Source organism: Herpailurus yagouaroundi, unplaced genomic scaffold, assembly GCF_014898765.1.
Source record: "Herpailurus yagouaroundi ecotype Mexico unplaced genomic scaffold, PumYag 180, whole genome shotgun sequence".
Classification (NCBI taxonomy): Eukaryota; Metazoa; Chordata; class Mammalia; order Carnivora; family Felidae; genus Herpailurus; species Herpailurus yagouaroundi.
In genome coordinates, this window is record NW_024412411.1 from 5,182,126 (window position 1) to 5,196,554 (window position 14,429).

General features: G+C 37.5%; 1 protein-coding gene across 3 annotated transcripts in view; it reads left to right on the forward strand.

Moving 5' to 3' along the window:
* Positions 1-14,429, forward strand: part of UVRAG (UV radiation resistance associated) — a 301,824-nt gene that overhangs the window by 33,753 nt on the left and 253,642 nt on the right. For all 3 annotated transcript variants that reach the window (XM_040489399.1, XM_040489400.1, XM_040489398.1), the window contains exon 3: positions 4,588-4,622. In XM_040489399.1, the coding sequence (XP_040345333.1) occupies positions 4,588-4,622 (35 nt within the window). The remainder of the gene's footprint in view (positions 1-4,587; positions 4,623-14,429) is intronic.

A 14,429-nucleotide genomic window follows, 5' to 3' on the forward strand; every position in this document is an offset into this window, starting at 1 on the left:
ATCTTGAGTTTAGAAGTTAAAAGTTCCCTCAATGAAATGCTCATTCTCATAGTTAGGGAATAGCTGGTATAGACCACAGGGAAGTCTCTGTTAGTGGTGGAGTCTGTCACTAATTGGCAAGTCCCTTAGCTAGGACATTTAGTTCCTCTTGTGAGCTTTGCTTAATTTATCCCTAAAATAAGTGAACTGATAATTCTGAGAGTTAATGCCTACTCCAAAATGTCATGGTTGAATGAAGTCTATCTATGGTCCTCTTTTGGGCACACAAGTCAGACTTTATAACTTTTAACTACCATAGGAGGAACTGGGAAGCTCTTTCCTTAGGAAGCCTAGTTAATCCACCTTACCTTATTGGACCTCTGATGAGAAGCCCAGATATTCATTTCCTGATCATTATGTGGCCCTCGGTGTAGGATGCCACGATAGAGGGCCATTTGGTTCTTCTCACAAAACCACTCGTACCACCTGTTTAGTGGCATCATTTCTTAGTTTTAAAAGAAAGGTTGTTTTTTTTTTTTTTTTTACGGGGGAGAATATTTGAAATACTGATTTCTAAGTTATTCTTTTATGTTGGCTGAATTCACAGCAGATCCTAAGAAGTTATGTGTGAGATTTTTTGACTTTTGACATCTTTTAGTGCTCTTGGGAGATTGCCTACTTTTTAGGTAGTTCAAATCGTCACATCCCCAAAGAACAAAGCCGTGTTAATGTGTTAATGGATGAAGAGCTAGGTTCTAATTGTGATTCCCTCTTAAACTTGGAATTTTTATAAAATCAGTTTTGTTCTTTAGACATAGTTCTTTTTTTACCCACAAAATGTTGAGTGCCTGTCCTTTCCTGGAATGCCAGCCAGCTACTTTGAATACATCAGAAGATTAACTCTATATAATCCAGAAGATTTTAGGTTGGTTTTGTTCACTGCACTTGGAACAATGCTTGGCACAGAGTAAACCCTCGTATATTTTTTTCATTTAATTGTTTGAATAGCTAATGCAGTCATGGTTCAAAATATATATAAAGGCTTAAACTCTTTCTTTCACCTGTCCCATTCCCTAGTTTTTTACCCCAGCCTAAAAACTACGGTTCTACATTTCTTGTTCATCTTTTCTGAGATTCTTTATGCAAATACAACTAAAAATAGTACAAAACTACATATATTTCTGTGCTTTCCATTTTTCACCTAAAATGCCTTAGACGTTTTTCCATATTGGTTCACAGAGAGCTTCCGTAATTTTTTTTTCTGAATATTTTTGCATTGAATAGATGTACCAGAATTTATTTAACTGGCCTCTGTTGGTGGGCATTTAGGTGGTTCTTGTCATATGCACAGTACTGCTTTGACTAACTTCATAAGTACGTTTTTTTGTATGAGTGCTAGTTTAGCTATGGGGTAAATTTCCAAGAAGTGGAAGTACAAAGAATGCGTACTTATAGTTTTGGTAGATATTGCAAAACTGTCTTTGTTTACATTCCCACTTGGTATGTATGAGTGGCTTTTCCCTTACAGGCTCACCAATAGACTGTGCAATCAAACTTTTGAATTTCTGCCGATCTGATAGGTGAAAAATAATTTTATAGTAACCTTTAAGTTTGTATTCCTCCTTTATGAGTGAGGTTGAGGTACTAAAAAAAGCATTTGTTGAATGAATGGAATGCTGCATAACAGCCAAAACATGCCATTGAAACCATGTTCTACATTCTCTAATTGCTTTGTTTTTGTTTTTGTTTTTTTAGGTCTTACTTAGCATGGATAGAGAAGCATTTGTATCTAATCGTCCCTTTCATGTAGAAATAGGTCTTGGATGACTTGAAAATTTACTTGTCGAATAGTTTTGCTTAAATTGAGTTAATAAAAATTAATAGAACTGTGTTAATAAAAATTATAGTTTATAAAGTGTTTTTGATTTCGCTATTTCATTTGAGCCTCACAGTAATCTTGTTATCTTCCATGTGTCATTGTCCTTTGAAAGGTGAAGGAACCATGTGGCCCAAAAGGTTAATTGACTTGTCCAGGATAAAGCTGATAGGTAGATTGGGGATTGGAACTATGTTTTGGCTCTGAATTCTCCTCCATTCACTATTTTGTTTTGCATCATGCTGCTAATTTTATTGAAACTATTTTAGGTGTAACAGAATGGTGAACACAGTGTAGGCCCATGTTAGACATTGCCCTGTACTCCATGATTTTGTATGTGGCCTTTTTGTTGACCTCTCTCCATTTAAATTAGCAAGCCTGTTTTGAAGGTCTAATGGAGAAAGCCTATTGTTTAGTTTCTTTTATACATATATTTCGTCAGCAAAGTTTTGGAAGAAATAGTGATACTCCTCTTAGAGCTAAAGATATATATTTTGGGAACTGTTTAATTTAGACACTTTGCAGATTAAATTGAGGAATTCTCTCCAAAGAAAAGAGGAATATCTTTTTTTCCCATTGATTTTAAAGTAGTACATGCTTGCAATAAATTCAAACAATACAAAAATAAATTAAGTATAACATGAAAGTACTTTGTAATAAAAAAACATTTTTTAAGCCCTTTTAGTCTTTCCCCCTAAAAATAAACATGCTAGACATAAAGTAGAATACACCCACACATACACCTACACACATAAACTTTTATAGTTAATTTATGGTTGGAGTAATTGATTAATCATATGGGAAAAATGAAAAGAATGATACTTAGGGTTGTCTAATGTTGGGATTTTCACAAGTAAGATTATAAATTGGTACAGTACTTTTAGAGAACAACATGGTAATATCTATTAGACACAAACTATTTTTCCTTTAATCTTGCATTTTACTTCTAAATGTTTATCTTATAGATTCAAGGGTCTAGAATATATATCTCTAAATGATTGTTTATTTATAACTTACTTGAAATATCTAAAAATTACCAGTAACCTGAATGTTCATCAGCAGAGGAGTCCTTTTAAAAACAATTAGAATTACCCCTTTTCTTTTTTTTTCTTTAAATGTTCATTTATTTTTGAGAGAAAGAGAGAGAGAGCAGGGGAGGGACAGAGAGAGAGGGAAACACAGAATCTGAAGTTTCAGGCTCTGAGCTGTCAGCATAGAGCCCGACATGGGGCTTGAACTCATGAACCGCAAGATCATGACCTGAGCCAAAGTCAGACGCTTGACTGACTGAGCAGCCAGGCACCCCAGAATTATTCCTTTTCTTATTTTAAATAATTGTTCAAAATAGAAAAATAGAAACTGCCAAGTAGAAAAAGTTAGCAGCCTAATTCTATCACCTAAGATAAACATTATTAACATAATTATAAAAATTTGGATCCTGTTGTAAATTTTATTTTGGAACTTTTTCCCCTACTTAATACATTGTGACTATCTCTCCACGGAATAAAATGATCATCCTTATCTTTTTAATTTTTTTTAAGAAAGACAAACCTACAGTAATATAAGGAGTATATCAAGAAGTGCTTTACCCAGAGCTTGCCCATTGGAGTTTTATGTGTGCATAGGCCTGCTATTCATTTATTGCCTGACTAGTCCTAAGCTTCAGTCATGGACTTCTTTGGCATGTTTCACTATATTTGAGTTTCATCTATAATGTTGCATACTTTATATGTTTAAGTTCCTTATTTTTAAACTTATGTCTAAGTAAAATTGTTCATTTAATTACGAAATATTTATTGAGTGTCTGCTCTGTGCCAGGAATGGTTTTACGTGCTGAGGAGACAGCAGTTGTACAAAACAATTGCTCCTGTCCTTTCAGAGCTTACAATTGGGGGTTGATGAATATATGAAACATAAATTCAAATACGTAAGAAAAAAGTAAGTGTGTCCGTGTATCACCTAAAATCATCTCAAGTACCAGTGGTATGTGCATCACACCTGGGAAATTTCTCTTATAGCAACACAAGGTACCAGGGTCCTTGTAAGCTCTTGAGAGACAGAGCATCACAATGGTGACTTCAGCAGGGTCAGAAGAGGCGATGTTTGTGTGACTATCTGAGACATTTCTCTCTTGATTGTGCCTTCAGGTTTTGTTAACATGTACAATACGCATGAAGGTTTGTAGAATCATGAAATTTCAAAGCTTGCAAGAGGACCTTTGCTTATTAGTCTAATTCTCTAAGTTGTCTAATGAGAAATGGGCCCAAGGAGATTAAAGAGACAGAATGTTAATGACAGGTAGAAGTAGAACTTAGGTTACCTGGTTGCTAGATCATTGTCCGTTCCACAGTACTATGATGGATGATCATATTAGAGATGTTTGAGAAAAACAGAGCAGATGGAATCAGTTTTTGCAGAGTGGCCATAAGGTAGGAGAGAAGAAAGTCTAAACTTCTAAGGGCTCAAATTTGTATCTGGGGTAAAATTTACTAAATTAAATCTTAACAAGCTTTGATTTTTCTTTATTAATGTTTTTTTCCTTTAAAATCTTTTAATTTATGTTTATTTATTTTTTTGCAGAAAAATAATTTTTGTAGAAAATATAGGGAAATTCGATCCCTTGAAAATATTACAAATGTTTTACTGGAACAAATGTTAAAAATTTGCAGGATTAAGAGTTAATGAGCTTATTTTCTTTCATATCACTTATTGTTTTTTTTCTTCTTTTCCAGAATTTTATAGAAGTGAAGTGATTAAGAATTCCTTGGTAAGTTTGATTTCTGACAGGTACACTGACTAAGCCTACAACTCCTGTTTCAGAAAATGCTGAGGCAGAAGTTCAAATTCAGTTCTGGTATTATGATACTTCTACAGTTAAATCTTCGCTTACTTACTGCTTAAATTTTCATTGATTTATTTTGCTGTATCTTTTGTGCTTAGAAAATGCCTGGCACATAGTAGGTGCTTGATAAATGTTTGCTGAAGGAACTGATATTTTCTCTGTTAAAACTTCAAATTTTTTTTTTAACTCAAATTCTATAATTCTGTCAGTTCTATTTACTATAGAGGGTTTTTTTTTTTTTTTGACTATTTGTGTTAACCAAACATAATAAATGATGTCTTTGTTTAGATATAGTTCTTACAAATTTCATGTTAGGGCCATTGTATAGATCCTTCCACTTGTTTTTTAGTGATGTCATTGCTAAGTTAGAAAGTTGGAAGCGTCCTACTTTTGATAATGTATACTTGAGATATTTGTATGAATGGCTCGGTTTATTGGGCCATGTTGATAAAGAAAAGAGCTTTATGGTAATTATCATATCCTTTTAATGGTCCAAGACCATACCGGATTTGGCCCGTGTTCACTTTTCCCTCCTTATCTCTTAATACTTTTCCTTACCTACTGTGTTCCAGACATACCTCATTTGTTCAGTGCTTCATACATGCTAAGCTTGTCTTATTTCTTATGTCCCCAACTCTTTATTTCGCTGAAGAAGTCTTTGAGGTCTCAGTGATAGAATTTTGGCTAGGCTTTCTATGACTATTCCATTGAAAGTGGTTCCCTTTCTCCTAGTCACTCTTTTTACATCACCTGTTTTATTTTCTTTAGAGCATTTATCACTCTTGGAGAGCATTTATCACTCTTGGAAATTCTTATTCACTCATTTGTTTGTGTTGGTTATCTATCTCCCACCTACTAGAGAACACAACCATGAGAGCAAGGACCTTGCCCAGAGTCTAGAATATTATAGATGTTCAGCAAATACTTGTTAGATGAATAAATAGATATCAATGATGTGTTGTGTTTACAGAATCCTTTTACGTATGTATTCCATTTTGGTTCTTAGAACATTCTGTAAGGTGGATGGGGTAGGTCTGAAGAAAATGACATCCAGAGAGGCCCAACAAGTTTTGCAGTCACATGCAGGACCAGATCCCAAGTACAGACCTCTGTCTTTAGGTCTCTGCTACTCTTTCCTCTTTGTTAAGCTGCCTTCTAAATGTTTCTAAAATAGAATAATAAATTTGGCTTCTAGGTCAGTTTCCTTGAGCCCACCTCGGAGGAGCTCCAAATCCCCAGTATCGCTCTTATTCTACATATATTCAATGACATATGAATTCATGCCTGACGTATTGTAGCTAATGAGTCAATACCAGTTTCTCTTCCTCTCTTGGCTCAGGTGAAAATAAAAGTGTCCTACAGAGCAGGGAGAGCTAGGGAAGAGTGGGTGGTTTTAGGGGCAGATAGAATAGAATTTCACCTTGATTTATTCTACCCCCACCCCCTTTGATAATCAAAACTCTTGTTGGGAATGATTTTACAATGTCCCATTGCTTTTTCTCTGGATTTGTGTCATAATGGACCCTGTGCTAATAGTGCTCTTTTAGTGTATTGTTCTTCATAATTGGTTTTGTATTTACTTGCTGTCATTTGACTTTCAAGTTCTTATTTCTAAACATCATCTCTTTGAATGTAAACTCTTCGCCTCTTTGTGGCTCCTAGCTTCCATTGCTTCTGAATTGCCTGTGAGGCTGTGATATCTTCATCCCTGGTGTACTTAGATTGAATACATGTTTTATAAAAATATTGTAGAATGGATTTCAGACAAGGGAGAGGTTTGGACAAAAGACTTCCAAAGTCCTTTCAGCTTACAGTTTGTACTGCAGTTGTTTCATGGGTATAGCACTTACAGCATTTGCTTACATTGTAATTGTTCATGAACGTTTCATCTCCCAAAGAAGATGAAAGCTTTGGGAGGTGGAGACTGCTTGACTATCTTTATGTCCCTCTAGCTCCCAGTGTACTTCTTGGGAGTTGTTTGATAAATGTTGATTTGTTGATGTTTCCTTTTAAGGATATGCTTTGAGATTATGGTATTTCTGGCAAGGGTTGTTCTTTCTTTAATAGCTTAATATAGGTTTGATAAACTGCAATTCATTTCTTTTTTTTTTTTTTTGGAAAGGACTCTTCCTTCTTTGCTTTTTGCTAAATCATTGTGACTAGTTCAGATTAATGGGCATTGGGTACTATAGGAATCAACAACTCTCAGAGAATATGCTGGAAATGGCACATTGTCACTTCTCTCCTTGCGTTTCTGAAGAACCACAGATAAGCAGAATTTGTTGTTTTTTTCCCTGCGTAGGAGTTTGTGATTTAAAAAAAATTTTTTTTAACATTTTACTTGTTTTTTGAAAGACAGAGACAGAGTGTGAGCGGGGGCAGGGGAGAGAGAGAGAGGGAGACACAGAATCCAAAGCAGGCTCCAGGCTCTGAGCTGTAAGCACAGAGCCTGATGCGGGGCTTGAACTCATGAACTGCGAGATCATGACCTGAGCCGAAGTCAGACACTTAACCAACTGAACCACCCAGGGGCCCCAGGAGTTTGTGATTCTTAAGCTACTGTACTATTTGCTGAATAGAGTTAGTGACTTAATGCTCTTATTCCTCCTGGTTACCGGTTATGTGTGGCACATAGAAGGTGCTCAGCAAATGTTTCTTAATGAATAGACTCCTCTAGTAGTACGTTTATTGACTGACTTCGAAGTTATATCCTGCACCCCCAGTCTTCAATTAGCTATTAAAGATTAGGCAAGGTAATGCTTCATTTATTTCTAGCTGAAGCTTTGGGTAAATTTTCACTCTGGTGAACTAAGTTGAATTCTGGTGAGCTTGTGAATATTCGTTTTTACTCCTGTAACTTTAAGGCTTCAGCTCTTTTCCCTAGGTTTATAGTTTTAGTTTGGTCCCCAGACCAGAGTGGCCGGTTTTGCCATTGTGATGTCAAAGGAAATATGGAAAAATGGCTACAGGGTTGAAAAGTATTTTTGCCCAAATATTAGATTAAGCTGTCCTTAGGTACCTATCTGTGCATCTTTCTGACTCTGGAATACAGTGTTCTGTGCACTGCCCAGTACATGTGTCACTGGCCACATGTGGCTGCGGAGCACTTGAAATGCGGTTAAGTAATACTGGGGAACTAAATTTTAAATTTTATTGAATTTTAATTTAAATAGCCACAAGTGGCCAATGGATAGTGTATTGGACAGCACAGTCTGGATGCTTTGAAAAGCTTTCTTATAATTTGTAACATTAGCAGGAAGAGATTTCCCTTTTTGTGTGCTCTGAGAAAACAAAACTTTATACTTCTACTACTAGTACCATTCTTAAAAAAAATTTTTTTTTAATGTTTATTTATTTTTGAAAGAAAGAGAGAGTGAGCGAGTGAGCACGGGCAGGGTAGGGGCAGAGAGAGAGGGAGACACAGAATCCAAAGCAGGCTCCAGGCTCTGAGCTGTCAGCACGGAGCCCAAGGCAGGGCTCAAACTCATGAACTGTGAGATCATGACCTGAGCTGAAGTCGGATGCTTAACTGACTGAACCACTCGGGTCCCCCCCCCCCCCCGCCCCGGTATCATTCTAAAGCTGTAAGAGCTGTTCATCTGGTTGTTTTAGCTTCTTTAATATATATGATAAACCTTATAAAGGCAGGGACATGTTTATAACCTCTGTAGTCATTGTATTGTGTTTAGTTTGTATTTGGCAAACAAGTAAGAAAAGAGAAAATAGCCTAATCCAAGTTGTTGTAAGATTTACCATTTTTTCATGTTCACCAAGAAAAATATGCACTTCTAATTAAACTGAAACACAGGGCTTTTGTAATAGTCCTGGATGAGTTTTGATTCAATCTTCCTAGCTTCTTGTTACTTTGAAATTTCTTTTACCTTTCCAAGGTATTTATTTAGCAGTCTTTCCTTCCTTTAGGTGTACTGTTTGACCTGTGATGGAATCTTTTGTAGGTATCTCGGTAATAAAATATAAATATGCTTCCTTAATCTGTGGGAATTTCATTACATCTTATAGAAAAGGATGGATGAGGGTTTTTTCTTCATCTACAAATACTTGCTTCTCTAATACCAAATTCATGATTTGTTGCTCTGTGTCTATGCCTTCCTGTCTACATAAAAACAATACTTTTTATTGAAACTTAACATACATAAAGAAGAGTTTACATATCTTAAGTATACAACTGGATGAATTTTCTGAAATTCATGTAACCAGCACGCAGGTCAAGAAATAGGATATTTTTAGTGCCCCAGAAGCCCTCTCATGCCTTCTTCAGTTACTGCTGCTGTCCTGACTTAACATCATAAATTAATTTTACCTACTTTTTAAGCATTATAGAAATGAAATCATACAGTATGCACTCTTTTGTGTCTGACTTCCACTTTATAAGAGTCTCAACTGTATATTGTAAGTCATTCATATTGTAGGTATATTTGTAGTTTGTTTATAATATTGCATTGTGTGAATGTACCAGAATTTATCCATTTTTCTGTTGATAAGCATTTGGTTAGTTTCTAGTTTTGAGCTAATATGAATAGTGCTGGTGTGAATATTCTCCTGTGTATCTGTTGGTTGAACATGTGTGGACGTTTCTGTTGAGATACATATCTGGGAGTGGGCCTGCAGGGAGTATGCATGTGACCCCCTTGAGTATATAATGCCAGACAGCTTTCCCAGATTATTGTTTCATTTGCAGTCTGGCCAACAGTCTATGAGAGTTCTGGGTTATTGCACATTGTTGCAATCACTTGCTGCTCTTTCAATCTTTTGAATTTAAAATTTTGATAGATATTATGTACAGGGTTTTTTGTTTGTTTCAGTTTACACCAGGAGAGAGATTTTAAATGCCAGTCAAACTCAGCATGGGTAGTGCCAACAGTGTGCCTAACTTAAAAGAGCTGATATTAACAACAACTATTTTTGAGGTTGTGCTTGTAGAGACAGTGACTCTTGATGACTGCCACCTGGTGGTCAAAAGTTATAGAACCTTATCGATCTTAACATTTCTAAAATTAAAGTTCATCTTACAAAGCGAAGGTGAGTGCATGTTAGAATTGATCATAAATTGGGGGTGCCTGGGTGGCTCACTGGTTTAAGCATTTGACTCTTGACTTTGACTCAGGTCATGATCTCTCGGTTAGTGAGATTGAGCCCTGTGTCAGGCTCCACGCTGGGCATGGAGCCTGCTTAAAATTCTCTCTCTCCTTCTTTCTCTGCCCCATCCCCGCTCTCTCAATCTCTCTCTCTGCTTCAAAAATAAAGAATTGATGATAAATTGGACTATGTTAGATGGTAATAAAGATAATGGAGTAAAATAAAGCAGAATCCGAGAGTATCTGGCAGTCTGGATTGCTGTTTTTCTCTGGTAGTCACATAGATGAAATCATTTGAACAGATAATTGAAAGAAGTGAGGGAACAGGCTATGTACCTATATGGGGAAGGACTGTTGCAGGCCAAGAAACAGGAAGGTACAAAAGCAGGAGTGTACCTGAGGTTTTCAAGAACTGGCTAAGAAGCTAGTATGGCTATGTGGGGTGGGATGAGCAGGGGTGGTTTGAAGTCTTGCTCAGCAAGTATGACAACAGGGGCAAAGGAACAGAGGATCAGGGCCACAGAGGAAATGACCTGGAGAGATACGAGATGATGGTTAAGGTCTGGTTAGCAGGAGAGAGATTTGGGCAAGGGTGCAGTTACACGTCACACAAAACTAGGAGTATTTGGTAGGCAAAGTCACTCAACTATTTCATTTATCTATTTTCTATTGTCTGTAGCATAGTGCTTCATCCAAAGAAGTCCAACAAATGTCTATCGCATTGAGTAATGAATAATCCACCTTTGACAGGCTAGATGGTAGAGATGTGTCTCCAAGTTACAAGTCAAGAGTCATGGTTTGTTCTCAGATACATTTAGTGTAGAACAGTTAGTCGTCAGTGTATGCTTTAACTTTAAAGGTCTCTAGTTCAGCTAGCATGTCACACCCTCCAAACCATTTGTTAACTCTTGGATTTTTTTTTTTTTTTTTTGGTTTAGGAGAAGGCTAGATTGAAGGGTCATTGGTTAATTAATAACTAAAATGATTGAAGCAACAAGAATGGAGGTACCCAGATTCTCTAACATTGACTTTATATGTTTACAAAAGTGCAGATGAGTTGTATAATGAACCCACGTGCACCTATCTTTAACAGTTATAAAGTTGATCATTAGATACTTTTGCAAAAAGGGAGTTTTTAAACTTTGATCACAAAATTAAGAGTTTCATGGTAGGAGTAAGAGTGGTGCTAGTTTACATGTGGGTTGAAATTTCCCTGTATCTGTGTGTTTCTTTAATAAATAAGAGGCATCAGTTATTAAGTACCCACCTGTGATTCAAGTAGCGTGTTGGATGCGTGATGTACATTTTTTCTTACCCTGATAGCAGTGCTACAAGGTAAGATACGTGCTGCTTTGGTAGTTAGGGAAACTGAGGTTCAGGCAGGCTGAGGAACTTGCTCTAGGCTCCTAGGCTGGTAGTGACTGGTAAAACCAGAGGGCCCCATTCTTTTACAGCATTGTGCTGCCTCCCTTTACATCACATTTCCTTCAGCTTCCTTCCTTCTACTGATTAAATATTCGTTAGAGGTCTAGTGGAGGTCAGTGATAGGACTTATAATTGAATAAACAAAGTTCTAGAGCCTATATTTTTAGGGAAAGCATGTGACATAATTATCAGAACCATAAACTTTGGTTGGAATGTTGACTGCCTGAGCTGTTTCAAATCTTTGGGGAAAAAACTGACTTCACAGTATAAATATTTTTTATGACTTACTGAGTGATTGTCAAACCAAGTTTATGTTTCAGTTGAATTGTGACCAGATGAATTAACACTTCATCTCTGTGGGTACGTGCACGTGAGAAGAGAGCTGGATCCTCTTGATTTATGCCAAATTATGTTATCCAGTATTAAATTGCATCATCTACAGGGGTTTCTAACTTCTGTCTGGTCAACTACATGAGCTGGAGGGAGACTAGGATAATTGACACATGCAATCATAGTACCAGGGAACAACAGGATTTTTTGAAAACATGGAAGAGTATTATTTATCTCAGTTAAGAGAGGATGGCTAGGAAAGGTTTCTGACAGAAAGGAAGTCCTAAGTTGAGATGTGACGGGGGAGTAGAGGTGCATTAGAGGGAAAGAGAGCTGAATGGGCTGAGAAAGAACTACTACTTACAAAATCAGCATGCAGTTCCCAAGAGTTACTGTGTATTTTTTGAGAAATTTAATGATTTAAGGTGTTTCTTTTTAATTTTTTTTGACATTTATTTTTGAGAGACAGAGAGAGACTTGAGAGACAGAGCACGAGTGGGGGAGAGGCAGAGAGGCAGAGGGAGACAGAGAATCGAAGCAGGTTCCAGGCTCTGAGCTCTAAGCTCAGAGCCCAATGCAGGGCTCGAACCCACAAGCCATGAGATCATGACCTGAGCTGGAATCAAGGGTCAGATGCTTAACCGACTGAGCCACCCGGGCACCCCTTAAATTGTTTCTTATGAGAATACATTTGTTATTGAGTGATAAGAACAATGATATTTTGCGAATGTTTTGAAATTTTTGTACAAGTGTGTTTCTGTAATAAATAAGCAGTCACTGAGCAGTGTTCTGGGGAAATTGTCCTGGTAAAATAATGATTTTGGATTGTCTTGTGGGTAGTTAGTAGGCAGGGAACTTTTCAAAGCCATAAATATCCTGATATTTTGCCGCTGTATTTTTAGTGAATACGGTATAGGTTCCTAGATGATCTTAGTATTTGAATAATTTGTTCCATCTAGAAAATGGGCTGACATGCGTAGGTTAAACATAAATAAAAATCATCTGGGTCTTTATAGTAATAAAGTGCACGGGAAATAAAGTCTTTGAATGTCTGGTAGGCTTTTTTTCTGCCTGTGTCTGAATGTACAGACTCAGGAGTTACCGCTCATTGTCTGGCAGCTATTTTGTGAAAGTATAAAGGAAGGTCATTATAATGAGAAGGCTGACAATAGCTGTGCTGGGTTACTGCTGTGTTGGCTTAGAAAGGAAACCCAGCTCATCTGTTTACCCATATGATGTAATGTAAGAACACTAGCCTCACCTTCAAAGGCTTCTAATATGTTAAAAAAATTTTTTTTTAATGTTTATTTATTTATTTTGAGAGAGAGAAAGAGAGAGTGAGCAGGGGAGGGGCAGAGAGAGAGGAAGACAGAATCCTAAGCAGGCTCCTCACTGTCATCGCAGAGCCCCATGTGGGGCTCGAACCCATGAACCACGAGTCCATGACCCAAGCCGAAATCAAGAGTCGGATGCTTAACTGACTGAGCCACCCAGGCGCCCCTCTAATTTATTTTAGAATGAAGTATTTACAAACGTTTAATGCAACAACTGCCCCCAGAATCATCCCTCTCCCCCATGCAATACAGCCATTCAGATATATTCACCAAGTGTTGTTTTCACTTTGGAAAGAGGTGGTTCTTTCATACTTTCTCTGGTACTTTGTCATTCTGAGAGTGAGAATTTGAAATTATACTGTGTCATATTCTAGAGTACATGTACTTTAGATGAGAGGTCATCTTACAAATAGGAGAGGAAATAGCTGCCTTTTCAGGTGGTGTAATTTGAAGGCCAGGAAGGTTCTCCAACTTCTGCTCTTTAGACTTTAAGGCCTAAAATTATATCATGAAGAGATACCTTTATTTGCTTTATCTCTGCAACCTCTTCCTTTTTAAAAAAATTTTTTTAAATGTTTATTTTTGAGAGAGAGAGGCAGAGAGAGAGGGAGCACAGAATCTGAAGCAGCTCCAGGCTCCGAGCTGCCAGCACAGAGCCCAATGCGGGGCTTGAACTCTGAATGGCAAGATCATGACCTGAGTGGAAGTTGGACGCTTAACCAACTGAGCCACCCAGATGCCCCCAGCAACCTTCTCCTCTTAAGATGCTGTATTTTTGGGGCGCCTGGGTGGCGCAGTCAGTTAAGCGTCTGACTTCAGCCAGGTCACGATCTCGTGGTCCGTGAGTTCGAGCCCCACGTCAGGCTCTGGGCTGATGGCTCAGAGCCTGGAGCCTGTTTCTGATTCTGTGTCTCCCTCTCTCTCTGCCCTCCCCTGCTCAAACTCTCTCTCTCAAAAATTAATAAACATTAAAAAAAAATTAAAAAAAAAAAAAAGATGCTGTATTTTTTCTGCTATTGGGTCTTTAAGGAATATTAATTTCATTACTTTTTATTGAGATCTAGCACACTGCAGTAAAGGACACAAATAATATCTTGATGATTTTTCAAAGAGAACAGATCATTGTAACCAGATCAAGAAATATAGAACATTAGGGGCGCCTGGGTGGCGCAGTCGGTTGAGCGTCCGACTTCAGCCAGGTCACGATCTCACGGTCTGTGAGTTCGAGCCCCGCGTCAGGCTCTGGGCTGATGGCTCGGAGCCTGGAGCCTGTTTCTGATTCTGTGTCTCCCTCTCTCTCTGCCCCTCCCCCGTTCATGCTCTGTCTCTGTCTGTCCCATAAATAAATAAAAACGTTGAAAAAAAAATTAAAAAAAAAAAAAAGAAATATAGAACATTATCAGCGCTCCTCATGTTCTCCTTCTAGTCACTACCTCCTCCCAAGGAGAACCACTGTCCTGACTTCTAGCACCATTGATTAGTTTGGCTTGTTTTTGAACTTCTATCTATCTATCTATCTATCTATCTATCTATCTATCTATCTATCT